This window comes from Urocampus carinirostris, chromosome 14 (genome assembly GCF_059441175.1).
Source record: "Urocampus carinirostris isolate Australia breed hairy pipefish chromosome 14, RoL_Ucar_1.0, whole genome shotgun sequence".
NCBI classification, from domain to species: domain Eukaryota; kingdom Metazoa; phylum Chordata; class Actinopteri; order Syngnathiformes; family Syngnathidae; genus Urocampus; species Urocampus carinirostris.
Genome location: NC_142362.1, coordinates 25,845,925 through 25,872,030, shown reverse-complemented (window position 1 = coordinate 25,872,030; position 26,106 = coordinate 25,845,925). Strand labels below are relative to the sequence as shown.

The window sequence follows — 26,106 nt, the reverse complement described above, 5'->3', positions numbered from 1 at the left end:
ACGATACTATTCTAATAGAATCCACAGTTTTGATGCTTTAGACAATAATGGTCTGCACATTTTTAAGTCTTTCAACTTTTTTCAGGTCGTACGCCACAAAATAAAAAAAAAAGGTTGAGTGCCACTGTTTATCCATGTATCCATTTATCCCTCTATCCATCTATCTCTCTATCTGTGCAATTCCTTGGGGTTGTCTGCCCCCTAGTGGTGAACAGATTGAATTCACTCTTCTTATCGCATACTGATATTTTCTCATCGTTTTTTCATACAATAAAGTACAAAATGATATATAGAACTTTATTTTCTTAAAATTTACTTCTTTTTCTAACCTGACAAGAACATTATTTATTCTTAAGCTTGTGACATGTGATTTAGGAATGACATTGGGTATACACTGTACTGCATCCACCATATGCACATAACACACCTTGACACCACTAAACAACATTTTACATAAAGTAAACATAGAAAAAGATCTCTTTAAAATGGATTGGTTGGTTTTATAATCACATCATAGTCTGTTGATAGTTTGAGAACAAATTATTTTAAAATCTTGTCTGGTAAAGTGATCCAGTTTAGCTTCTTACATAATTTTGAAAGTCTCATGAAGATTGATACATTTAGAGCTTTTAAATTAGTTTGGTTTCAACTTAGTTTAGTATACTTGATTAGTTGTAGCTTTTTATTCCATTTGAGCTGTTAAGTTGTTGGTTATTCCTTACATTTGTATTAATATTTTGTTGTTAATGTGGCTAATTGTATAAATAGGTTTATTTTTGTAATCGTCTAAAACGAAGAACCTTTTCATTTAAATAAGAGGGTGTTTTATACAATTGTCAATCTAGCAGTTTTATTAAAAAAAAAAAAAAAAGTGATTCCGGTTTCGCTACTTCCTGGATTTTTATTGTACATTTTGTCCTGCATTCTGATTGGCTAGACAGATGAAGTTGCTTCCTATCACAAAAAAGTTGAACCTTCCACCCGCTAAACTTGCTCTGGAAGCACATGTGGCCCTTTGGCGCTTCCTAATGGCTGGTGCTTTTTCCAAAATGTTTGAAATGAAAATATGTATATAGTGTCTTTAGGACAGACCTGGAAGGTAAATGCAGTTGTCCATAATAGTCACATGATGGCGCTGAAGTATAATGTAATGTAAAGTGATTTGGGTCGTTTATCCATACAGTTTTGCGATAAAACATAGAGAACATTTTTTTTTAAATCATAATTTGACAGTAGAGAAGTTATTTGTAAAAATGAACAAAAATATTTACAAAGTACAATTTTTTTATTTGTTGATCAAAACATACTTGAGCCCGTGGGATGAATGTGTTCTTACTTTGCTGGTTTTGACTATGCGGGACGTTTTCAGAATGCGACCCCTGCTAACAATGAGGCATTACTGTTTCGGTTCTGATTTTATTGTGATTGACTTTGTAAATATGGCGTTCAAAGCTCTAGTTTAGCTGTTATCGCTTCGGGTTTATGGCGCATATCCACCATAACCGAAGGCTGCATTGGAAGTAAGGTTATTGCTCTGGCCTCCACTCACTAGGTAACAGAATGAAAGAATAAATTAATTAATCGTCTTTATTGTCATTATACGAAGGTACAACAAAATTCAGTGCAAGTAGTGATAAAGAAAGCAGCCGGCTAGCTGCACGCTAACTTTGTGTTGAGCCAGGTCTCCGTGTAAATTAAATATGACAGTCGGTTTTTCCCAAGATGTAGCTCCATGTTATCCATTTCATGGGTAATGGATCTGCCATTGGTGATTTTGCGCTCAACTCTGCTTGTAGTTGTGAGAGTTGTTACATAACCGAAGCAGTTGCTTTTGCTTTCTCTTCAAAAGCTGGTCCAGCCAACTCGTTGGTGATGTTGTATCAATGTCGGTAACCAATGTCAACAAGCTCCTGTCGGGTGTAGTGAGGTAATGCAGTTGTATGTGTGAATAGAGTCCAAACACAACCATTTAGTCCTATTTTGTGTGGGAGAGCCAAGAGCATCTGTGTCTGTGCACACCACCATATTGGATCAGTTTTAATAAGTACTTAGAAAATAATGGTAAACTCAAAGAGAAACACTGCCTTATACATGTTTCTTTCATTTGAACATCCGTAAAAATTAGTGAAGACCATTATAACATCAAACCGAGTGTGTGGGACCCAACCAATATGGCTGACTGTCGTCATCCGAGTATGCATGTGACATCATAAGAAAACGTTCCATAGCTTTCTTGCTCTGTCAATTAAATGTTGAATGAGATGTAAGCTATTTTATTTGTATATATGACAGTGCTTCACCGGACACAAACCACACCGCACGTCTCTGCAATGGAAGCATGGTTTCCTCGACAGCTCGGATCCAGATACCTAAAAAAGGTAAGTGGATGATCTGTAACTTCTGCCAAATCCAACCTAGCAGATCCACCCCCATCAAAAAGTGACAATGTTGTAATATGGCAACAACCGAGCTGCTTCGCACGCGATGTACTCTAGAAGAGGGAGAAAAAAAACATCCCAAATTTGTCTAGGCAGGGTTTGTAGAACCATGCTGTCGTCTGCACACATGTTGTGCTCGCCACAAGTCAATTCCATTTTGGGTCAGCAACTCAGCGGACCACTCCACCTCCACCACAAGAGTCCCTTTAAAAGGATACACCCTCTGGGGAGGAAATACAGTCTGGGGCCACACGTTTTCTCCATTGACTATCATTGTTTAATTCCCATCAAATCACCTTCCTGACCTGACCCCCTACGCTGGAAGCCCACCCCTGCCTTAGCCAACATAGAAAGGTCATATTTCTGAGAAGTGACTTCCGTGCTCGTTCCACGCTGGGTCGTCACTTTTAATTTCCTGAAACCATTCACGTCACGCGCTCATCAGCCTAGAAAGACAAACCGCACACATTACAAAGTGGTTCATCTGACCTCATTACTTTGTGTATTACTTAACTGTAGTAAAATAGCAGAAATGCAATAATATTACATACAAATCTCTGTGGATGAAGTGCAGTAAATAAACTTGTATTACCCCAACGCGACCTAAGTAGTACGGGCGATAACCACAGCTGACTGTTTGACCTTTTGCCGATCCGGTGGCCATCTATTTGGATTACACCAGTGACAAAGCTGGACGTGATGCTAAATCACACCTCCTATTTGTGATCTCTTTACTCATTCAAGCTGGAGTAAAGTAATCACATTGGCTAGCTCAGAGAAGTTTTGTTTGTTTGTCAGCAGGGTTTCCAAGTAAATCTGGATTGACCGCAGCTGGACATTCCACACTTCGGTTCTGTGATGGAAACTTACCAGATGACCGTTTTTATCCGTGTGAAAGTATAATGTTGTTTGGGTGAAATTATTTGTTTTATTGGGTATTTGGTTTAAGTTAGACGGCAGGTTCATTTGCTTCAGTTAGTTACTTGACTGAGGGATCATTTAAAAGATTTTCAGTTACACTTTATTGAAATTTGCATCAATTAACCTTCAGTCTATTATATACTAACATTCAATTCATAACTGTTGTTAATGAATAATGCACATTTACTTATACTAAACGAGCTGGACGAAATTAGAACTTTTTTACCCGCTACTGCCATCTCCTGGCTTGTGTCATCATTGCCGTTTTCATCAATCCATCCATCCATTATCTGCACCGCTTATTCTCAGTAGGGTCGGGGGGCGTGCTGGAGCCCATCCCACCTATCTTCGGGCAGTGGGCAGGGAACACCCTGAACTGGTTGCCAGCCAGTTGCAGGGCACACAGAGACAGACAACTCAAGTCAAGTCATTACTCGCTCAATCACACCCAGGGACAATTTGGACCGGCCAATTAACCTGACATGCATGTTTTTGGAATGTGGAAGGAAACCGGAGTACCCGGAGGAAACCCACGCAGGCACGGGGAGAACATGCAAAATCCTCACAGGAAGGTTTTATCCCATGACCTCTGAACTGTGCCGCACATGCGCTAACCACTGCGCCGCTGTGCTGCCCATAGACTGTTTTATGACATGCTCAAATAATCTCTTATTTTTTTCATATTTTTGGGGGTTCGGACTGGAAAGACGCTGCTCTTCTCACGACCGAGGTTCCTGACGATCGTTCAGAAGTTGAATTTGTTTGTAAGTTGCTTCAGTACTATATTTTGTATGGAATGTATGTTTACGGTTTATATAAGTATGTTTAAGGATCATATAAGAAACCTGTATTGTTTTGAAACTGAAAAATAAACGTTTAATAAAATAATATGCTCTATAACGTTACAAAGCGGGCTGAATGATAAAGTATAGTACTGAAAAACATAGCTACACATTAGGCATTGACATTCTGTGGTCTGGGAAGTCCTTGTGATTAAGGAGAATACAAATAAACGTGACTTGACTATAAAGATCAAAAAAGATAAGCTTAACCTAAATCTCACCAGCAAATAGAAACTAAAAAAAACTGCAGCGAAGAGCATGACGTCACTATCCAGTGACGTCTTCGGGTGTTTTCAGGGGCTACTTGGTGCTCGCGGGCACCACATTGGAGACCCCTGTGATAGACCGATCTAGCCAGCAACTCACAGGGCTCACAGACACAGACAACAATTCCACTTTGTCTCACAAATCACTGTGTTTATGGTACCTCAGAGAAAACCGGAGTGCCCGGAGAAAACCTAAAAAGGTCCGAGGAGAACATGCAAACTCAAACACAGGAACTCTGAACCGTCAGATAAGTGTGTTAAACACTAATCCACCCTGCTTCAAGTCACATTTATTTATATAGGCCTTAATCACAACTTTGAAAGACTGCATATCACCATGACAACACCACCTGATCTAAAACCCACATGAGGGCAAGGAAAAACTCAAAAAATCCTTGGATGGGGAAAAATGAGAAACAACGCATAAGCTAATCCCCCTTCCAGGATGACCAGGCTGCAATGGATGTTGCAAAGGCAATACGTTTTGTGGAATGCTCTTCCCCCTGAGATTTGATCTGCAACCTCAGTCGAACTGTTTAAATCTAGTCTTAAAACACGTTTCTATTCTATATCTTTGAATGACCTATATTTCCTGTTGATGATATCTGTGTATTAATCGTTATTACAACATCCATTGCAACCTGGTCATCCTGGATGTGGGATTACCTTATATGCGGTCCCTTCTCAAGGTTTCTTCATTTTCCTCATTTTAAGGTTTTTCTTTTTTTCCTTGCCCTCATGTAGGTTTTAGATCAAGGGATGGTGTAATAACAGTCTGTGATTTGCAATAATCTGTGGTCTGGGCAGACCTTCCAGACTCCTTGTGATTAAGGGCTATACAAATAAACCTGACTTGAGCCGACTTAACTGGCAGAAAATAAAAATACAAAATAAAAAAGAAAGAAAACATTACTACAAGGCGTGTGTGTGTGTGTGTGGGGGGGGATGCGTGCGCGTGTGTGCGTGCGTATGTTGAACCAAGGATCTCTGAAATGTGAGAGAGATGCGTTAACAGCTCACTCACTGTGCCTCAAAATGATTCCCCTCAAAAATCAGAAAATTAAAATATTAATTTAATAAGGACAGAAAATTGCCATACGACTGGCTGGCAACCAGTGCACGGTGTCCCCTGCCCAGTGCCTGAAGATAGCTGGGATGGGCTCCAGCACCCCTCCGACCCTACTGAGGATAAGCGGGGCAGATAATGGATGGATGGATAAGGACAGAAAATATTTAGAAAACACAGTCCCTTAAAAAACTGAAGAACAGGAGTGTTTGTAGTCTGTGTGGTGTGCATGAGCAATAATGAAGTACACTTCCATATTTAACTGTATCAAAGGTTTAAAATTGTTTTGAAAAAAAAAAAAAAAGTTTTTTTGTGGTGAATACCAATGCCACTTCCTCATGGACTGTCCCTGTACACTCTCACGCACAGGTGTTTGTGTGTGCTTTCTAGTAAGACCAGCACACTTTCTGCTTCTGAACATTAAGATGCAATGCCTCATTTGTGTCAGAGCATAGCACTATTTCCCCCAATAGTGTCTGAGGGTATTCATTACCATACCTGTACATTCATTCTTTACCTTTGTTTCTAAAGGCATTTGAGGTGAGCAAGCATTGCACCCTTCTACTAACAAAATAATTACAAATAAAGTAATATGAGACAAAATGTACTTAGAATGGGCAAAACTATTTTCAATGAGCAAGTTATTGTTCCACTGGCAGATCAATTTGCACATTTAGGTATTGTCTTTTATTTAAATACTACATCTTAAACAAACATCCATCCATTCCCTACACCGCTTATCCTGACTGGGGTCACTGGGTGCTGGAGCCCATCCTATCTGACTTTGGGCAACGGGCAGGGGACACCATGAACTCAGGGCACACTGAGACAGACAAGTCACTTGCTCATTCACAACTAGGAACAAATTGGACAGGCCCATTAACCTGACGTGCATATTTTTGGAATGTGTGAGGACACTGGAGTGCCCAGAGGAAACCCATTCAAGCATGACGAGAACTCGCAAACTCCACACAGGGAGGGTGCAGTAGATGTAATTGAACCCTGGACTTCTGCACTGGGGCTTTGCGCTAACCAATATTTAACACATTATCTTAAATATGAGTTGAAATATGATTTTTTTTTTAGATTATTTCTCTAGTGAAACAAGAAAACTTATACCAATAAATACCACAGTGGTGGCCTCATGTAGCATAACATAGGTGTCGATAACTCTTGTTGGTTTATCCAATCAGATTTTGAGTTTGCAAAATGAAAAACTTCTGGAAGGCATTGGAAAATATTATCAAGGCAGCAATAATGCACCAAAGTCTAAACTCTAATATTCTACTAAATTATATAGCACTAGGGTGGCAAAGGGTGCTGCAGTCCAAGCCAGGCTCCAGCTGACTTTGTGCAGTGGGCAGAGGAAACCCTGAACTGGTTGCTAGCCAGTCGCAGGTTACTCAAAAAGTCAACAGCAATCCACTTTTGCAAAGATTTTATTGTTGACACTACTCTTTTCTAGGATTCTGGTTAATTTGTATTTGTAAATAAGTCATTTATTAAGTTTTTTTTTTTTCAATGTCATTTCTTTTAATAACCTCGAAACAGATTTTAATGGGTCTAGAAGTGTCATATTGTTTGAAAGAAAGAGCAAACCACAGTCGTTTCCTGTGCAAATTCTGCAATTTTTTCTCGACCACATGTTGAACAAATCTACTCAGTGTCATGAGTGCTTATCTGTGTGTTGCATTTACCAACGTCATGGTCAGCCTGTATGTCGTTAGTAATAACTCTTTACTAACCAGTGTTGGGCACGTGGCCTTAAAAAAGTAATGAGTTACAGTAACTCACTCTTTTTTCCCAAAAGTAACTGAGTTAGTGACTGAATTACTTTATAGTTACCTGGGAAAATAAGTAAGAACAGACATTTACGTGTCTCATTGAACCTTGTAATATTTGTCCACCTCACTAGCAACAGATGTATCTTAAAACTGAAGTACAACAAAAATAAACAGTAAATAATACAATAAAATATTATTCAGCGGTGAACAATATAAAGCGGATATAATAGATTAAATCTAACTTACAACCTAAGATAACTGGTCCTGTAGACCTATGCTACTGTACTTCAAGTATTTTGGTATTGACAAAAGACCTCTGTAAAACAATATAAAGTTTGTTTCATTTTATAGAGTAAATCACAATCTGAAGTTAGAGAACTGCTCCAGCTTACATATGGTACTGTACTTAAACTATGTTCACACATATATATATATCTCATCTCATCTCATTAGCTGCACCGCTTATCCTCAGTAGGGTCGCGGGGGTGCTGGAGCCCATCCCAGCAATCATCGGGCAGTGGGCAGGGGACACCCTGAACTGGTTGCCAGCCAATCGCAGGGCACACAGGGACAGACAACTCACTCGCTCACTCACACCTAGGGACAATTTGGACCGGCCAATCCACCTGAAGTGTATGTCTTTGGATTGTGGGAGGAAACCGGAGTGCCCAGAGGCAACCCACGCAAGCACGGGGAGAACATAAAAACTCCGCACAGGAAGTCCGGTAGCTGGATTTGAACCCACACAGGAGGTTGCCAAGACCTTAGAACTGTGCTGCACACACGCTAACCACTGCCACGATATATATATATATATATTATATATATTATAATGCTGATCTGCTATTGTTTTTTGTCACAGCGTTATGAAAATAATGACATGCAACTGGGTGGTGGTAGCTTTCCACAATATCTTTCTCTTCACTCAGTTTAAAATATATATATATATATATATATATATATATATATATATATATATATATATATATATATATATATATATATATATATATGTTTTATTTTTGTTTTTTGTGTTGCCGCTAAATGTTTTTGCATAAAACTGTGAAAATCTATACCTTGTGACTTATGTTGGCGATTTTGTTTCTGCTAGAAGTTACTTCCATTGCATTATGATGCACTGTTCTTTTTCATTCACAAACATTGCACTTTTATTATAACTTAGGGCACCGTCTAAGCACTAGTTTGCAACTATTTTATTCTGCCTTTTAGAAAGTTTTTCTCTTTTTTTCTCTTTAAAGTTTTCATAACGTTTTAACCCTGGAGTGCCATGTCTAATCCCTTTGCACACAATGTTTACCACCTTATTATAAATGACAACCAAGACAATTGATTCCATTCAGTTCAATTCAACTCAGATATGTAATAGGCCAGCAGAGAAGGCCTTGCAGGCCCTGACGGCCCACCAGTGCATTCTACTAACTTTTGAATGACAATAAGAAATGATTTAACACTAAAACACCCAGTTTACTTTACCCCCTTGGACGGGCAGAGAGGGATCAAATGGTCTCTTAGTCCAAACTCTAGGCTCAGTTGGCCCTAATTAGCATTCTTTTTATTTGTAAACAGGGCCCTTACCTAAGAAATCAGAAGGAGAGTGGGGTGATGGGTGGGCGGATCTCTCGACAAAGGTATCAAGTCCGGTTACACTTACAATGTGCTATACGCAAATGTGTGAAGAGCAGGTTATTGCTTATATATTGGCCATTAGCCATTCTCAAGACATTCCAACCTTGTTTTTGACGCTGTTAGGAAGGGTTCTCTGTGGTCATCTATAAAAATAGAAATAAAAATATGAAAACAATTTATGTATACACATATATATATATATACACCGTAAAATCCGGACAGTAGAGCGCACCTGATTATAAGCCGCACTCACCACATTTTATGTGGAAAACTGATTTTGTACTTACATAAGCCGCACCTGTATGTAAGCCGCATGCACCCACATTAAAAAAAATAAAACATAAACACAAAATTAGCCCAGACCCGACTTTAAGTCCCGCGATTGTAACTGAATATCCTTCATTAAAGTACACAGTCCAAAAATCACAGCCGACAAAATGAACGGAAAATGATACCAGTACTTAAGGTTTGATGCAGACCGGCAGAGTCCGGGTCCCGTTGAAAGTAATCCAAAGAAAAAAGTGTATATTTCCAAAGGTAAGGGTGGGAAAAATATATATCCACTATTGTCCGCCGTGTCCACAAACACTCACCTTTACCGGTCCCCACTTCCCGTCAGCCCACGTTTGTTACGCCCCTTCTTTTTAATTCGCCCGTCCAAAACATATCAGAATAAATGTCCAAAATAAATACAAATAAATACATTACAAAAATATACAGTTGCAAATACATATTATACATGGTTACACATATTTACAAAGAAAGACGGTACACCGAGAGAGTTTTCAAAGCTTTAATAACAATAATATAACTTTCATCTGTGCAGTTAATGGTAGCAACATGCTAGCAACACGCTCGCAACACAGTAAACGGGTCTGTTAAAAAAACATACCGTACTTGTAAAAATCACGGTAAACCGTCCTCATCTTCCTCCTTACAACTTAAGCCATCAAAGTCGTCTTCCTCAGTGTCAGAAATAAACAGTGTCATATAAACGTCGTCCCACGCTCCCATCCACTCCTGATTCTGTGCCCTCCTCTTCGCAGCAGAACGGCTTTTCGGAACCCGTTGGTGATAGTGGAATTTTTCATGGTGCCCCACGCTGTCAGGATCCACTCGCAGACTTGCGAAAAAGTTGCTTTTCGCATGCGGCCAGTTTTAGTGAAAGATTTCTCGCCGCTAGTCAAGCCAAGAAGTTGCAGTCTTCCTCGGCGCATATATCCCACCAGTCTAAATCTTACCTTTTGTACTCGAGCACCACTGGCGGCCGTTAGAAAAATTACATAAATTGGCGGCATCACTGAATAAGCCGCAGGGTTGAAAGTTTGGGGAAAAAGTAGCGGCTTATAGTCCGGAATTTACGGTATATATATATATATATATATATATATATATATATATATATATATATATATATATATCCGGGTAAGCCGGATGTGCCAGTTACTGATGAGCATAAAATGCTCGGAGAGATGTCCTTCAATTCAGTTTGTCACTACTATAGCATCGTTAGTTGCAGGCTGAAAATGCAAGGGGTGGGAGCAAGTGTGAGAACAGATTTGATGACTTTTCCTTGGGCATTGTTGTATAAAAATAGTGCCGGTGGCGCAGCGGGCCGTGTGCCGCCTGTCAGCAAGGGGCCTGACCGTCCGAGAGGCCCCCAGTGAGTCACAAGCACACGTCTCGGCCATGAGGAAGTCAGAGAGCTTCCTCTGCCTGTCCGCCGGACTTGTTTTCAACAAACGGCGGTTGCGCTCATTAGCGCTAGAATAGTAAAGCTACAGTTTTCAAGCGCTTAACAAAACAGTCACTCCCACTTCCACATTTGTACTGAATGCGATTATCTTGATTTGGAGCCGGATACTAGCCAAGGTTAGAAGAACTAGACACGCCTGAACTAAAGCAAATAAGTCAAGACCCAACAACAATCAGAAACAACTTGAAAAAATATTGAATGAGGTTGGAGAAGTGATGGTAACTGTCGGGTTAAATATGTTAAGGGAAAAATAAAATCAGTCGTTTGTTAAGAAACAAATTATCAAGTTTAAAAGGGTGTTCCAGAAGCCTTGGGCGCATTTTGACATTGAATATCTCGGAAAGTATTAAGAAAAGAAAAACTTATCTGGTAAATTCAGAAAGCTTGTAATTTCAACATTTACATATAAAGTTCAAAGATGTGCGCACCATTGTTCACAAAACACACAATCATTGCCAAACGTGTCCTAGCATAACATTGCCAATGGTTCCAACATATTCAACATATTATTTGTGCCTTGAGCTAAACCATGCCTTTTGGAATTAGGGGGCACATAGACTAATCCTTTCACAAATACCCAGAGAAAAAAATTGGGGGTGTGAGATCTGAAGATCTGGGGGGCCAGAACATGAGATTGTGAGCATTCTGACTGGACCGTTCAATCCATCTGTCTGGGGAGTGCTCAGAAACTGTCTAACCCTGAGGCTCCATCCTGTTGGGAAAATGAAGTCATAAGACTCTTTCTCACTCGATTTATCCATTTCTAGCATGTTGTGGTGCGTCTCACAATTGACTGTTGCTCTCTAAAAAAACAATGATCCGTAGACAACTTTCTTTGATAAAGCACAAAACAAGATCAGCTTTGGGTAATCGTACTGATGCTCTCACGTGGGTTCACAGTACCCCATATGCGAGTGTTATGCTTGTTACATTTGGCATGTACATGAAAAGTTGCCTCCTTGCTAAAAACAAGCTTGTCGTCAAATCCCTTTTTTTCTTTCATTATAATGCAAACGTCACGATGAGCTGGCTTATCTTTGTCCTTCAACCGTTGGACTAACTGTTGCTTGTACGGCTTCATGTGCAGTCGTCTTCTTAAACAGTTATTTAGAAGACTTAAGTCCCTTAATGTCTTTTGTAAACAATTTACAGGAGCTCTGCAGGAAATGAGTTTTAATATTGTTCAATTACATCTTCTAGTCAAGTCAAGTCAAGTCATGTTTATTTGTATAGCCCGTAATCACACAGAGTCTCAAAGGGCTGCACAGAACACAGATTACTGCAAACTATTGACTATTATTAAACCATCCTCTTATCTAAAACCTACATGAAGGCAAGAAAAAACTCAGAACCTCATCATGAGGTACCGTAAATTCCGAACTATAAGCTGCTACTTTTTCCCCAAACTTTCAATCCTGCGGCTTATTCAGTGATGCGGCCAATTTATGTAATTTTTCCATCGGCCGCCAGCGGCGCTCGAGTACAAAAGGTAAGATTTAGACCGGTGCAATATATGCGCCGAGGAAGACTGCAACTTCTTGGCTTGACTAGCGGCGAGAAATCTTTCATTAAAACTGGCCGCATGCGAAAGGCATCTTTTTCGCAAGTCTGCCAGTGGATCCTAATAGCGTGGGGCAGCATCAAGAAATCCACCATCACCAACCGGTTCTGAAAAGCCGTTCTGCTGCGTGACGGAGTGGAGGGTACAGAATCAGGAGTGGATGAAAGTTCCAGCGACAGTGACAGCGCGAGTCGGGCTGCGGGAGCGTGGGACGACGTCTATATGACAAAGTTTCTTTCCGACACTGTGGAAGACGACTTTTTTCTAAGGCGGAAGATGAGGACGGTTTACCGTGATTTTTACAAGTACGGTATGTTTTTTTAACAGACCCGTTTAGTGTGTTGCGAGCGTGTTGCTAGCGTGTTGCTAGCGTGTTGCTACGATTAACTGCCCGGATGAAAGTTATATTATTATTATTAAAGCTTTGAAAACTCGCTCGGTGTACCGTCTTTCTTTGTAAATATGTGTAACCATGTATAATATGTATTTGCAACTGTATATTTTTGTAACATATTTATTTGTATTTATTTTGGACACTTATTCTGATATGTTTTGGATGGGCAAATTAAAAAGAAGGGGCGTAACAAACGCGGGCTGACGGGAAGTGGGGACCAGTAAAGGTTATTGTTTGTGGACACGGCGGACAATAGTGTATATATATTTTTCCCACCCTTACCTTTGGAAATATACACTTTTTTCCTTGGATTACTTTCAACGGGACCCGGACTCTGCAGGTCTGCATCAAACCTTAAGTACCGGTATCATTTTCCGTTCATTTTACCGGCTGTGATTTTTGGACTGTGTACTTTAATGAAGGATATTCAATTACAATCGCGGGACTTAAATTTGGGTCTGGGTTAATTTGGTGTTTGTGTTACATTTTTTTAGTGTGGGCACATGCGGCTTATATACAGGTGCGGCTTGTGTAAGTGCAAAGATACATATATATTAAATGTGGGTAGTTCTTACAATATACACTATTTTGGCACTGATGGTTAATATGTATATTTTTTTTTTTCATTCTTTTCCTGGGATTTAGAACGTAATCGCTAATCACAAAATGGTTTCTATCACCTACCATATGACAAGATTAGCTTACGATTAACATTACTTCTGAAGTTGAAAGGTTTCCTATTCTTTTAGCTAATGTGCAGAAGCACCCATCTGTCATTAATTTTCCATCTCACCATGAACTTTTACTCTTGTGGCTCCTTGACGAATTTTTGTGCAAAATGCATGTTTTAAATGCCTTTTCTGGTTGAATAAAAGCTAATAATTGGTCTTAAAAGGAATCAACAAAAACTATAGCCTTACAAAAAACGTACTGTTTTTTTCACACCTATAAGGCGCACATATGTTCGGGTTTCAAATTGTATGACGCACCCTATCGGGCAGCGCCCTTTCTCTCATGCAGAGCGACAGACAAACACCAGCTCAGTGGCCTAAGGGTTGGGCGCCCGCTTCTGAAAATGGGAGGTCACGGATAAGAGCCTTGCAGGAGTCAAAACTTAGAACACTTTTGGTGAAATCCCATGTTTTGTGAGATTGTTCACATTTCCAACTAAATCCGACTTCTTTGTGTCTCCTGTGACTTTTAGTTTTCTCTTGTTTGATTTCCATCATATCCCTTGCGCAGAAGAGGACGCGTGACGTCAGACGCACTGCATTGTTAGCGTAAGTGCTCATGGATTCTAAGGCCGGAGCGAATCTAGTAATATGGAAGTTATTGTGCCTCTGGAGGCTGAAGAGTGTTTTTTCCCCCAAATATGAATTAAATCCAAAAGCTCACTTTCCCTCCTTTGAATCCTTTCCGTGTTTTTGTCCGCTGTGGGGTGTTGCTTTCTATGCTACGTGGAAGAACATGGAAACTGAGCAGCTGCAAAAAAAATTGAGGATTAATGAATTAAAGGTACACAAGTGGGAGAAAACGAACTCAAACAAGTTCATATCATTGTGTTTGACTTTATAATCAATACTTAAATAAATCACGACCGAACTCAGTTTTAGTCCCGCTGCTTTTTCAAATACGCACACTCTTATGCTTGCCTGTGTGGTCATAAGGTGCTTGCGCGGGACTCGCGCCCAATGAGCCGGGGCGCTGTATGAGTTGACAAATGCAGAAATAAAACCAGCTATGGAGAGTGCATCTTTTAACACGATGTGCCTCATGGGCGTAAAAATACGGTAGTTCAATTGGCTTTAGAATGGCATCTTACTGTACCATTCATTGAGATCAAGAGATATAGGGGCCTCAAATGTGGCCAAGACTTTGGGAACACCCTGTATGTAGTAGCGTTCACATTCAGTCAATATTCACGTTATGGTCAGAACCCGGGTTTTGGAAATGACTGGAATAACCAGATTACTGTATTTTCCCAACTAAAATAAACGATTTATTTTACAGAAATCAAAAGTACGGCTCATAACAGGGTGTGGCTTATAGAAAAGAATATAAATGCATAATAAATCTTTTTTTTGTTTTCTATAAAATCATTATTTTGTAAATATCTGTCGTTTTTATGCAGCCCTAGCTCTTTTACCAGTTTTCTTTTTTTTTTTTATTTCATTGCGTTACATATGAACATATTTTCAGATGACTACTTTTTGAAGGTGCGCTTTATTATCAGGTGTACCTAATAGTGCATAAAATCTGGTATTTCTTTTTACGTGGTTGTTGCAATATTAACAAATAATGCTGGCATCATAATGCATTGTAAATACAAATATTAACATTCCTTGGGAGTATAAAAAATACCAGTAAGAAGAAAAAATGGAAGAAAATGATCATGTGCATATCAAAGAAACAAAAAAAATATTTGTATATTTTATGCAAATTTCACTTTTTCTTTCATGATGCCAAATTCTAAACTCACCGATTAATACATTTTTGCGCACTGGTTGTAACCACAAAAAAATTGTTTGTCTGTTATAGCGGTTATTACCAATGGACTCTTCAATCTAAATACAAAATTGAAACCATTAGTATTAATTGGGGCAGCACGGCGGAGCAGTGGTTAGTGCGTGTGCAGCACAGTTCTGCGGTCGTAAGATTAAACCTCTTGTGTGGAGTTTGCATGTTCTCCCCGAGCTTGCGTGGGTTTCCTCCGGGCACTCCGGTTACCTCCCACTTTCCAAAAACATGCATGTCAGGTTAATTGGCCGGTTCAAAATGTCCCTAGGTGTGAATGAGCGAGCAAATTGTCTCTCCCTGTGTGCCCTGCGATTGGCTGGCAACCGGTTCAGGGTGTCTCCTGCCCACTGCCCGAAGATAGCTGGGCTCCAGCACCCCTGCGACCCTACTGAGGATAAGCGGTGCAGACAATGGATGGATGGATAGTAATAATTGGGGTTTGTTTCAAACCTTCACTGATATAATAATAAATATAAATCTATAAATAAAAATAAATCTTCAGAACATTCATCTGTGGTTATTTAAAGCAGTGTTTCTCAACCCGCTGGTCAGGATCCAAAACTGGGTCACAAACCTGTTTTCAGTGGGTCCCAGGCCTTTTTGACTTGGCAAAGTAATGCTAACACTTCTTAAAAGTAGATGGCGATAATGCCCTGCTTGATCTCTTCCACCAGTTCTGTCAATCTCCTCGATTGGTAGGGACCTTATCCCATTTTATTGTGATTCTGTTGATTATAATTCCTTTTGCTCCCTGTAATAATGAGTCCCGAGGAAGATAATGATAAGTAGAAATGGAAAACCGTGATATAAAAAAATGGTGTACGAGCGTCTGCCATAGAAGAGCTGCTGGAAGGTACAGTAAGTGGTTTTAAAAAATGTACAGACGCTGGCCTACTGACAAACGAGACAGCAATATCCGGATATTTTTCGACATACCGAAATTTTTTTTCGTTAGTCGAAATGTTGTAAGTAGGAGAACATCTGTATATATTTTTAGCTTTTTACCAGTGTACTAATCTTTATTAACTACACATTTGAATAGGTGTGACGTTTTATTAATATTATGAATTTCCTTAGATATGCCATTTTAAAGCAATTGTAGGAGTTTACTCAACTGCGACGTAGCCTCATATGCGAGTATGTACGTTACTTGATGTGGCTTTTGTTTTGCGATATTTTTTTTTCTATCTTTGCTTTAAACAGCATAATCCTTTCATTGGATACATTTGAGCTATGGAATTTATTTCTTGATTTGGGGTACAGCTTGTCATTAGGGTGGAATGGTGGGTGCTGAAGTCAGACCAGGTCAGAACCAATCGTTTAACATAGCTTTGCATGCTTTTGGCAAGCACAAAATATACTTCTTTTCGTTTCAGAACAAAAAAGATACCATTAATTTATACTCAATTGCTTTATTACATACAGGTGACAGGGTAATGGTCCATATTCGTTAACATGGAGTCTCACAGAATAGTTACTGTTATTAAACCCATAATTCAAAACATCAAAGTTAGTTCTAAAACAAAGAAAATGTAATCACGCAGCAAACACAACAGTGGGGACACTTCTCACAACTCCCAATGAGGAAAAGCCGTAAAATAGGGATAGAAACATTTGCTTTAATGATACTTTTTACTCCAGGTTCCAATTAATTAATGCACCAATTCTGTATTATTGTTGGAATCTTCTTATTTAGTCTTTAATCCACTCAAAATATATTTAGCCTTCAACTTTGATGAACACAAATTAACAATGCAAGTACGTCTATTTACAGCAAAAGGAAATTATGAATAATGTGAACAACAAAATTCAATCTTTGTGTAAAACATTTAAAAAAGGCACTGCAACTGAATCTTAAAGATAATTTGATTATCAGGCACTTATATAGGAAGTCTGTCTCAGCCCCTTGCGTAGCTGCAACTCATTTCCTCTCAGAAGTGTACCAACAGTTTTTTTAAACCCAATTACGTTCCCTTCATTGTTTTTTTTTATATTTTGTTTTTGTAAGGATGTAGTTGAAAGGTGGTAACGAAGTGGGGTGGGTAGAATTGTGTGTGGGTGTGTGCAACAACAGGATATTTTGTCACCATGGCCACTGGCAACGAATCAGTTCGTCTTGTTCTGCACCAACTGAAAGGGAAGCCGCCTCGTCGTGTCTGACACTTGGTGCCATGTGCGGTGAAACCAAAGAGGACGCCACACAACTTTGAGGTAAGATCACTTTTTCTGTTGTTTAGATATAAAAACCAAAAGACCCACAAGATAGTTTGGAAGACATTCGCATTGCATATTGTGTTATGGCAAATTGACATAAGTGGTTGAGTTAATTTTTTTACTATTGTCAAACAAATGCTCAATTACAATTTATTTTTAGTTTGAGAATGAAATGTGTTTGATGACAATAATTTATGAAATAGTTAAGGTATTTATTTTGACGATGGTGTTCACTCTTTTGTAAGTCTGCCAACGACCACAAATAGCAAGTAGGTACATTGCCCTTCCTCGTGATCAAAGAAAAAATATTTTTGAAACTGCATGCTTGTCTCTGCTGCATTTTTTCATTACTATTTGTCAGCAGAGCACAGAAATGGTGACATCAAAAAAAGGCCTGCTTCTAGGAAAGCCCAAAAGCCATACCAAAAAGATGGAAAAGAAGATATTATACACACAAATCATAAACAGGCTGCCTAAGGCTGCAATCATGACTTTAAGCCAGGAGATGGTGGCAGACAGTCACAACCTATTCAAAATCTGCACCCCACCTTTAAACTTGGTTTCTATAACTTCAAAATACTCTACTTGCTGATGCCATCTTCTGGATAAAAATGTTCAGTGCAGCCTTTGTCAAGCTGCTTAAATGGCGTGTACACGTTCGTGTCTTTCTTAGATGTACTCAAGTAAACGCTTCTTTTTTCATCTTTCTTGGTATTTTATATATTTTTTCATCTTTCTTGGGCATTTGGACTATTTTTAAAACAATCCTTGCATTACTTTCACTATTTTCAGCCAATAATTAAAAGAAAACCTTGTGCGTGCGTGTGATAGTACTCTCCTCCCCCACATACTTAACACATACTTAATACAGATAAGAGGATAAGCGGTGCAGCTAATGAGATAACGGGAATGATATATATATATATATATATATATATATATATATATATATATATATATATATATATATATATATTATATATATATATATATGTTCTTTTTTTAAGAACACCTCAAACTACGCACCCCACCTTTATAGAAACGATCATGTTGTGATTTAAATTAATTCCCGCGGAAAATTATTTATTTGCAAAGAGGAAGGGGCCTTTTATGTACTTATGGTTTCGGTATATGGTATTAATAACTGCTCAAGATTTGTATAACAGTAATGGTTTGAAAGAAATGTGGTAAAGAAAATCTGTAGTTTGAATTAGAAAAGACATGAGTTCAACACAACTTACATGTTTACTGAATAGATGCATCCAAAGACATTATGGAGCTCATGTTTTTAAATGTATTTTTATATTTTTAATTCATTCTAGAAATTAAATCTCGGTCCAGTTATGTGACCGTAGAGTAGGGCTTTTATGATGGTTAGCAGGTTATCAAAGCAGATACTAAACCGCAATGGGCTGAGGTCGATCAAACCGCAATTGACCAGGGTAGCGCTACAGGACACTTGAACGTGTAGAATGATTGTTGGCATACAAAATAGTAATGAGCTCCATCATAAGGCCTCCATTCATTTATTACTTTAGCAAGGACAACATTTCACTGCAAACTGATCTCATCTTGATCAAATCCAAGAGGACCTAGAAGACACTATATGTGCAATAACACTAGGGCAAAGATATCTGCATAGCCTTCCTCCCACTGCTATCATTGAGGAGTACAGATCAAGGGTATCTAAACATTGTGGGACACATGCGAGGAAAAATAAATAAAATGGAAACAAGATATCAAAACAGCAGGAAAAGCTTAAAGGTTTATATTGTGAGCATTTTCTGTTGTAGACGATAAGGCGAATGGTTCAGGATTTCAGAGTTCACAGGGTGGCCTTGACCTTGCATCACCAAACTGGGTTCATAATGCACACAGTATATGGTGACTGAAGGCAATCTTTGGTCTTTGTGTTGAAAAATTTTCATGTCCATTAAATAAACCTTTGACACAGAAATAAATGACAATAAAAAGTGTATGTACCCGCCACGTTGCATGACGCTGCAAAAAAAGAACGGAAAATACAGAAAAATTACCTGCTACGGCAAAGGACATAAATACTTTCTCCATGGAAATAATTTTCTACTCTAAAATTAAAAAAAAATAAAAAACGTATTTATTGTATTATTATTATCATTTTACCCCCCAAGAAGTTAAAACAATAATAAAAAGGAAAAAACAAATCTTAAAACTGTAAAACTAAGTATTGAGTTACTTATGTATTTATTAAAAAGTTAAATTCGTGATTTTCACAAATAAGTCAAAATATAATAAAATTAAATTAAAGGTTACATCAATGTGGGATTTTTTAATGAATCTCTATATTTTTACAGTGTTGCACCATGAGTGCCTTTGTTTTCAAAATCAAATACCCTTTTTCTTAAATAGCCATAATATGTCTTTTTTTTATTTGGGCGAGTGCAAATAATACATATCGGTATTCGTGCCATTACCAGCCTAATTAATTAATTAGTACTTGAGACATGAGAAGAGTAATAAATTTGGATTAATTAAAGAGTTGACCATCATACTTTTCTGAACAGATGTAATATTGAACTCTCCAACATTTTTTTAAATGAATATCCTTAGTGAAAGATTTAGCCTATAAAAGGTTCCGTGGCAATTGTTTAGACACTACTAGACACAACTATTATTGTCATTGGAGTGTTTGCCTAAAATCAAATTGAATAAGCCTGGGTAAAATTGTTACTGCAAAGTAGACTAAAATTTGTTCAGAGCCATCCTTGAATCCGTTAAATTAAATCATGGCAGCAATTTATTATGTCACGAAAAATCTGTTTCCAAGAAACCAGCTTTACTCACAGAGAGGAGCAATAATTAGCCTTAGTTCCTCTTTGAAAGCTTCTTCAGACCACGTGCGATACTGTGGTTTCACGAGGCTAAGCGGAACCCAACATGAGTATTATTTTCACCTTTCACTAACAAGTTTTTTTTTTTTAACTTTCAAGAATCAGAACACCAAGATGGGATCCACTCCCCCACCTGCCATTGGAGACCACTCATCTAGCAACAACGGCTCCACCTGCGACACCCTGTATACCCACCGAAACTATGCTAGGATCTTCATGCCCCTGTTCTACTGCGGGGTCTTCCTGGTGGGCCTGCTAGGAAACGCCCTGGCACTACACGTCATCCGGCCCAATTTAAAAAAAATGAACTCCACCACCTTGTACTCTCTCAACCTCGTGATTTCTGATATCCTTTTCGCTCTCTCACTCCCAGTGAGGATCACCTACTACGCACTGGGCTTCCACTGGCCCATGGGCGAGACCATGTGCAAAATATCGGGTCTCATCTTCTACATCAACACCTATGCAGGTGTCAACTTCATGACCTGCTTAAGCATTGACCGCTTCATTGCTGTTGTCCAGCCCCTGCGTTCGTCCCGGCTGCGTAATGTTAGCAACGTGCGCTACATCTGCGTGGGCGTGTGGCTGCTGGTCCTGGCGCAGACGCTCCCACTCCTCAGCATGCCCATGACTAACGAGGAACCGGACGGTTTTGTCACCTGCATGGAATACCCCAATTTCGAGAAGGTGGATCATATCGCCTCCATCCTCATTGGCGCAGTCTTCCTAGGTTATGTCGTCCCCGTGGTCACCATCTTGGTGTGCTACTCCATTCTCTGCTCAAAACTGCACTCGACGGCGAAAACCAATCACCTGACGGAGAAGTCGGGGCGTAGCCGCAAGGCCATCGGTGTCATCTGCTGCGTGTCTTTGGTCTTTGTGGTCTGCTACAGTCCCTATCACATCAACATCCTTCAGTACATGGTCCGCAAACTGGTGTCCAGCCCGGACTGCGCCGATCTCACCGCCTTCCAGGTTTCGCTGCACATCACCGTCTGCCTGATGAATCTCAACGCCTGCTTGGACCCCTTTGTCTACTTCTTTGCCTGCAAGGGTTACAAGAGGAAGCTGCTGAAGTTGCTGAAGCTGGAGGCCAGCATGTCCGTCTCCAGCCTTGCCAGGACTACGCCTGAAATTTCCTCCAAGGACATGATCGATGGCAACAAGATCCAGCTCAGCAGTTCTGCTTCAGGCTCAGCCAGTGAGAGGCTGATGCAGAGGAATTCACAGTTGTACGTGTAAACAAGATGGCTGGAGGACTAAGGCCAAGACTTTTTAGGCTATAGTAGTCTGATGTCCAACATTGGTGGTTCAATGACGATTTCTCAAAACCAGTTTGTGTACAGTCTGGGGCGATTTTTTGAAAATCAGTAATAAGTAAGTCATTTAAAAAGTAAGTCAAATGCCCCCCAGACCAATCACTGTATGTTACTGCTTAGAAACTTTCTCCCTAAAACTGATTTAAAATAGCCACACAATAAAATACATTGAAGAAAATGTGTTTACCAACTTGTGAAACCTAGTTGTATATATTAACACACCATGTACTTTTTATAGAAAATGCGTTACAATACTCATTAACGGGAAAAGTGACTATGTCTCGGGAATGCGTTCCTTGATAACCTGTATTTCCCTACACTTTGTGTACAAATAAACTTCCATTCGAAAGCCAAGAGGTAAAATATGGATAGCAACTACTTCAGGATTTGTTAATATGAGCATGGTTGTCGAATTTTTTTTTATTAAAAGTGATTTTGGTTGTTACACTTTGTACAAGTACACTGAACTGAAAGACCTGCAACAGGTAAAGAGTTCTTGTGATTTGCCACAAATCTTGTAATTGGAAATTAAACCCCATGCATCGTGGAATGCTTCAGACTTCTCAAATAATATTGCTTTAAAATATTTTTTCAGAGACAGTTATGTTGCACCAGTATTATATGACCATTCAAATTTGATTTAATGTCTGTCAATAATTTAAAGTTTGTCTTTATTTGTAGTTGTCAAAAAATATCCACTGAGCTATTGAACAAAGGCTAAGTAATAGTAACAGAAACAATGTTTGTCTTCTGCGTTCTAAGATTCGATCTGCAACCTCATTGGAACTGTTTGAATCTAGGCTTAAACCACACCTATAGACTATAGACCTGCTTCATGTTGATGATGTCTGTACATTGTTTTTTGATGCCCTTGGAACAGCAATTTCAGCTTGGTCATCTTAGAATAGGGATTTTTTTCATTTTCTTCATGCTGATGTTTTGAGTTTTTCCCTGCCATTAGTAGGTTTTATAATAGTCTGTAATAGTCTGAGGTATCTGCAGCCCTTTGAGATGTCTTGTGATTAAGGGCTATAGAAATGAACAAGACTTGAGTTGACCATTTAGAGTTCATATCACAAAACAGATTTGTTTTTTCCTTTAACCATTTTTTTAGGTTAGCAAAAGTCTCAAATACAAGCCCTTATGCACAGAGCCAAGGTTTAGAAAATTCCATGTCTATGGAATGAGTAGGCTACAGATTGAACTTCTGACAGTCTACCAACAATTCACAGAGCTGGCCATTTAAAAGGCTTGTGGGGGGAGTTTGGCTGGCATTAAGTGGCATAATTTAATCTCATAATTACACACACTCTCAAGTGTACCTAGCTCATATTACAATGCATTGTTTTCTTTTGTTCTTTCATAGAAAAAAAACACGAATAAATGTTTTGTTTTTTTTTTTGGTTCAAACAGTTCAATTATGTAACCTTGGTCTTACAAGCTTGTTTTTGTTAGACTTTTCATTGCAACTATGGTTTCCTTCTTGTTTTTCTTGCATTGCTTCACATGAAAGAGATAGGGGGACCTCAGAGTTTTGGAACTTGTGGCAAATAGACAGAATATCCTATGCACCTGTTTTTTTTTCTTTTTAGTTTCCCATTTATGCATATAATGAGAAATTTATAAGACAAATGAAAAAAACTTGTCTGTGTTTTTGTTTATGTTGTTATTTTTGTGCTTTTCTTGTTCCCATTTTGTTTGGGAAAACACTCAATGAGTGATAAACAGTCAATTTGACTAGATAGCAAATCGTGCATTATGTACTGTATTACGAAAGACAGGAAGCACTTACACAGTCAAAATTTGACATACATAAATATATCAGCCGCATGAATGTGGCAAATTTGGTTGCTTACCAGACACAAACAGATAAACAAGAATTGGGAAGTTGCAGCTGGGCCTTCCAGGGGACGATTTCAAAGTTGTGTGTTTTGGTCAAGGTCACATGAGCTATGATGAGCGCCGAGGGACGTCTCACTGTTTTTCCTGTTGCTCTTCACAGGATCTGCTCTTTCAGCACCAACTCCGCTTCTCTCCGCCCTTTTGGGGGGTCACGGCGGTTCATCGACGTAGAAACATGTTTGTGTTTGGTTGTCCTGCAATGAAAAGCTTTATAGTGCTGTTTAAAGGTACAGTGTGTATAACTTTGTGCCTCCTAGTAGTAAATGGAAAACCAGTTCAGCGTGTCCCAAGCCCACTGCCCGAAGACAGCTGGGGATGGGCTCCAGCACCGCTGCGACACCACAGGGGAGAATTGGTGCAGACAATGGATAATTGGATGGATGAAACCTCACTGAGAGCGATATGACATGATTGTTTGCCATCTTGGTGCTACAGGTAGCCCCATAATTCGAAATCTTTGTGAAAGACTAGGCAAAAAAAAGAAAAGAAAAATGCTGCACTTTGGTCACTTTGAGTCTGTTCTTCATTCCTTGCAGAACTTGTATTTAGTTGCAGTACAGTTGCACTACACCAGGGGCCTCTGACATGCCCCACTGAGGACAGTTGAGGTGGCCGCAGAGCTGTTATTGGTTGACTGAATATATTTAACCATATTTTTTAAATAATGAACCTGATAGTAATGTAGTAATAACATGATAAATTGTTATTTTAGAAATACAATTAAATAAGTAAAAAATATGAATGTGTATGAAAAATTAAATGATTCACCTCATGGGCTTTATGAACAAAATATATGTACGGTATTCGCGTATTGCTAATTGTTTTAATTAATTGATTAAAACTACAGATCGAGAATATTATATTAATATTTTCATTGTTTTAATTTTCAAGAAATTCAGCAAACTAAATTCCAATTTATTGGTTTTATAAAGCAAAGGAGCAATTTTTTTAGCTAGGTTTTAGCTTTGTAGCTAACTATCTTTCTACATTTTTTGCTATTTATATTTCTCAATTAAACACAATGTACCTTTATTTATCAGTTTGAAAAAAGTTGGAGACCCCTGCACTACAAAATAAAGCAACATCTAGTGTTCAACTATTACACATCTCTTTAAAGATACAGGTCAAGCTTCAAACACTTTTGATATAGTTGTATACAATATCTCATCTCATCAGCTCATCAGCTGCACCGCTTATCCTCAGTAGGGTCGCGGGGGTGCTGGAGCCCATCTCAGCAATCATCGGGCAGTGGGCAGGGGACACCCTGAACTGGTTGCCAGCCAATCGCAGGGCACACGGGGACGGACAACTCACTCGCTCATTCACACCTAGGGACAATTTGGACCTGCCAATTCAACTGAAATGCATGTTTTTGGAATGTGGGAGGAAACCGGAGTGCCCAAAGGAAACCCACGCAAGCACGGGGAGAACATACAAACTCCGCACAGGAAGTCTGGAGCTGGATTTGAACCCACGCAGGAGGTTCCCATGACATGAACTGTGCCGCACAAGCGCTAACCACGCCGTGCTGCCCTTTTATACAATATTATTTCCTTAATTTGTTAAATTGCTCGTGCTAGAGGTCATCCCCCAAAATGACTAATAAAGCAGATAAACAGATTAAAAAAACGTTTATTTCCCATGTACTACTACAAACGACTACACAATTCACACCAAATGCTTATTTTTATTTCAGAGTGTGTATATTCTCCTTAAAATTGGATTTCCTTTATACATGGAAACATAATGCCTACATTAGTTTTAGGCTTCAGAAACATTACATTTTTTAAAAATTGCTTTGTTTTGATTGGTTATTTATTCAATAAAATATGTTAATATACACTCTTACATTATAAAAACATGTATCATATACATACATGAAATCATTTTTCAGTTAAGTGCTAATCGTTTAAAAATAATGAGCATGTCATTTGCCACTTGTGCTGCAGTAAACACGTTTTGCCTCTAGATGACACTATGGACCAGTTTATGGAAGACGTCTTAGCGTCAATTCATATTGAATAGAATAGGATTGAATTGTCGTTAATGTCATTGGTGATAACAACGCAGTGAACTTTGTATGCAACAAGATTAGCCCCGGCATTCTAGTGTAAAAATGTAATGAAGGCTTTAAATAGAAAAACAATTTAATAAACAATCAAGATAAAAGGCAGAAACATATTTAGAAGATACTGCTCGACTAAGTTAGAATAATAGTGCAATGTTTGTGAATGAAATAGAATAGTGCATCGTAGTGGAATGAAAGTACCGTATTTTCCGCACTATAGGGCGCACCGGGTTATAGGGCGCACCCCCAAAAAATAGTTTTTGGTCCTATATCTTCCATAGATAAGGCGCACCGGATTACAAGGCGCTACGATGGGAACGTCGACAAAACAGTCAGATGATTCAGTCCAACTGATTACCCCCTTAACATTTCCAAAGCTTGCAAAGAAGCAAATACGTGTCGTAGACACGTGCGGATGCGGTGTCCGTACGATGTCACTTAAATGCGTCATTTCAAATATCATTCGGAAGGTTGAAGTCTTGGGATTCAAGAAATGCCAAACATTTCTATGTTTCTATTTTCTTTTTCGCTCACAACTTTA

General features: G+C 38.9%; 1 protein-coding gene across 1 annotated transcript; it reads left to right on the top strand.

Annotated features, from left to right (window-relative positions):
- The first annotated feature begins 1,019 nt into the window (after positions 1-1,019).
- Positions 1,020-23,317, top strand: LOC148353050 (G protein-coupled receptor 183-like). The gene is made up of 4 exons (XM_088352690.1): positions 1,020-1,099; positions 2,293-2,378; positions 17,239-17,403; positions 20,376-23,317. The coding sequence occupies exon 4, from the start codon at positions 20,391-20,393 to the stop codon at positions 21,516-21,518; it is 1,128 nt and encodes a 375-aa protein (XP_088208816.1). The 5' UTR covers positions 1,020-1,099; positions 2,293-2,378; positions 17,239-17,403; positions 20,376-20,390; the 3' UTR covers positions 21,519-23,317.
- Positions 23,318-26,106: the final 2,789 nt, after the last annotated feature.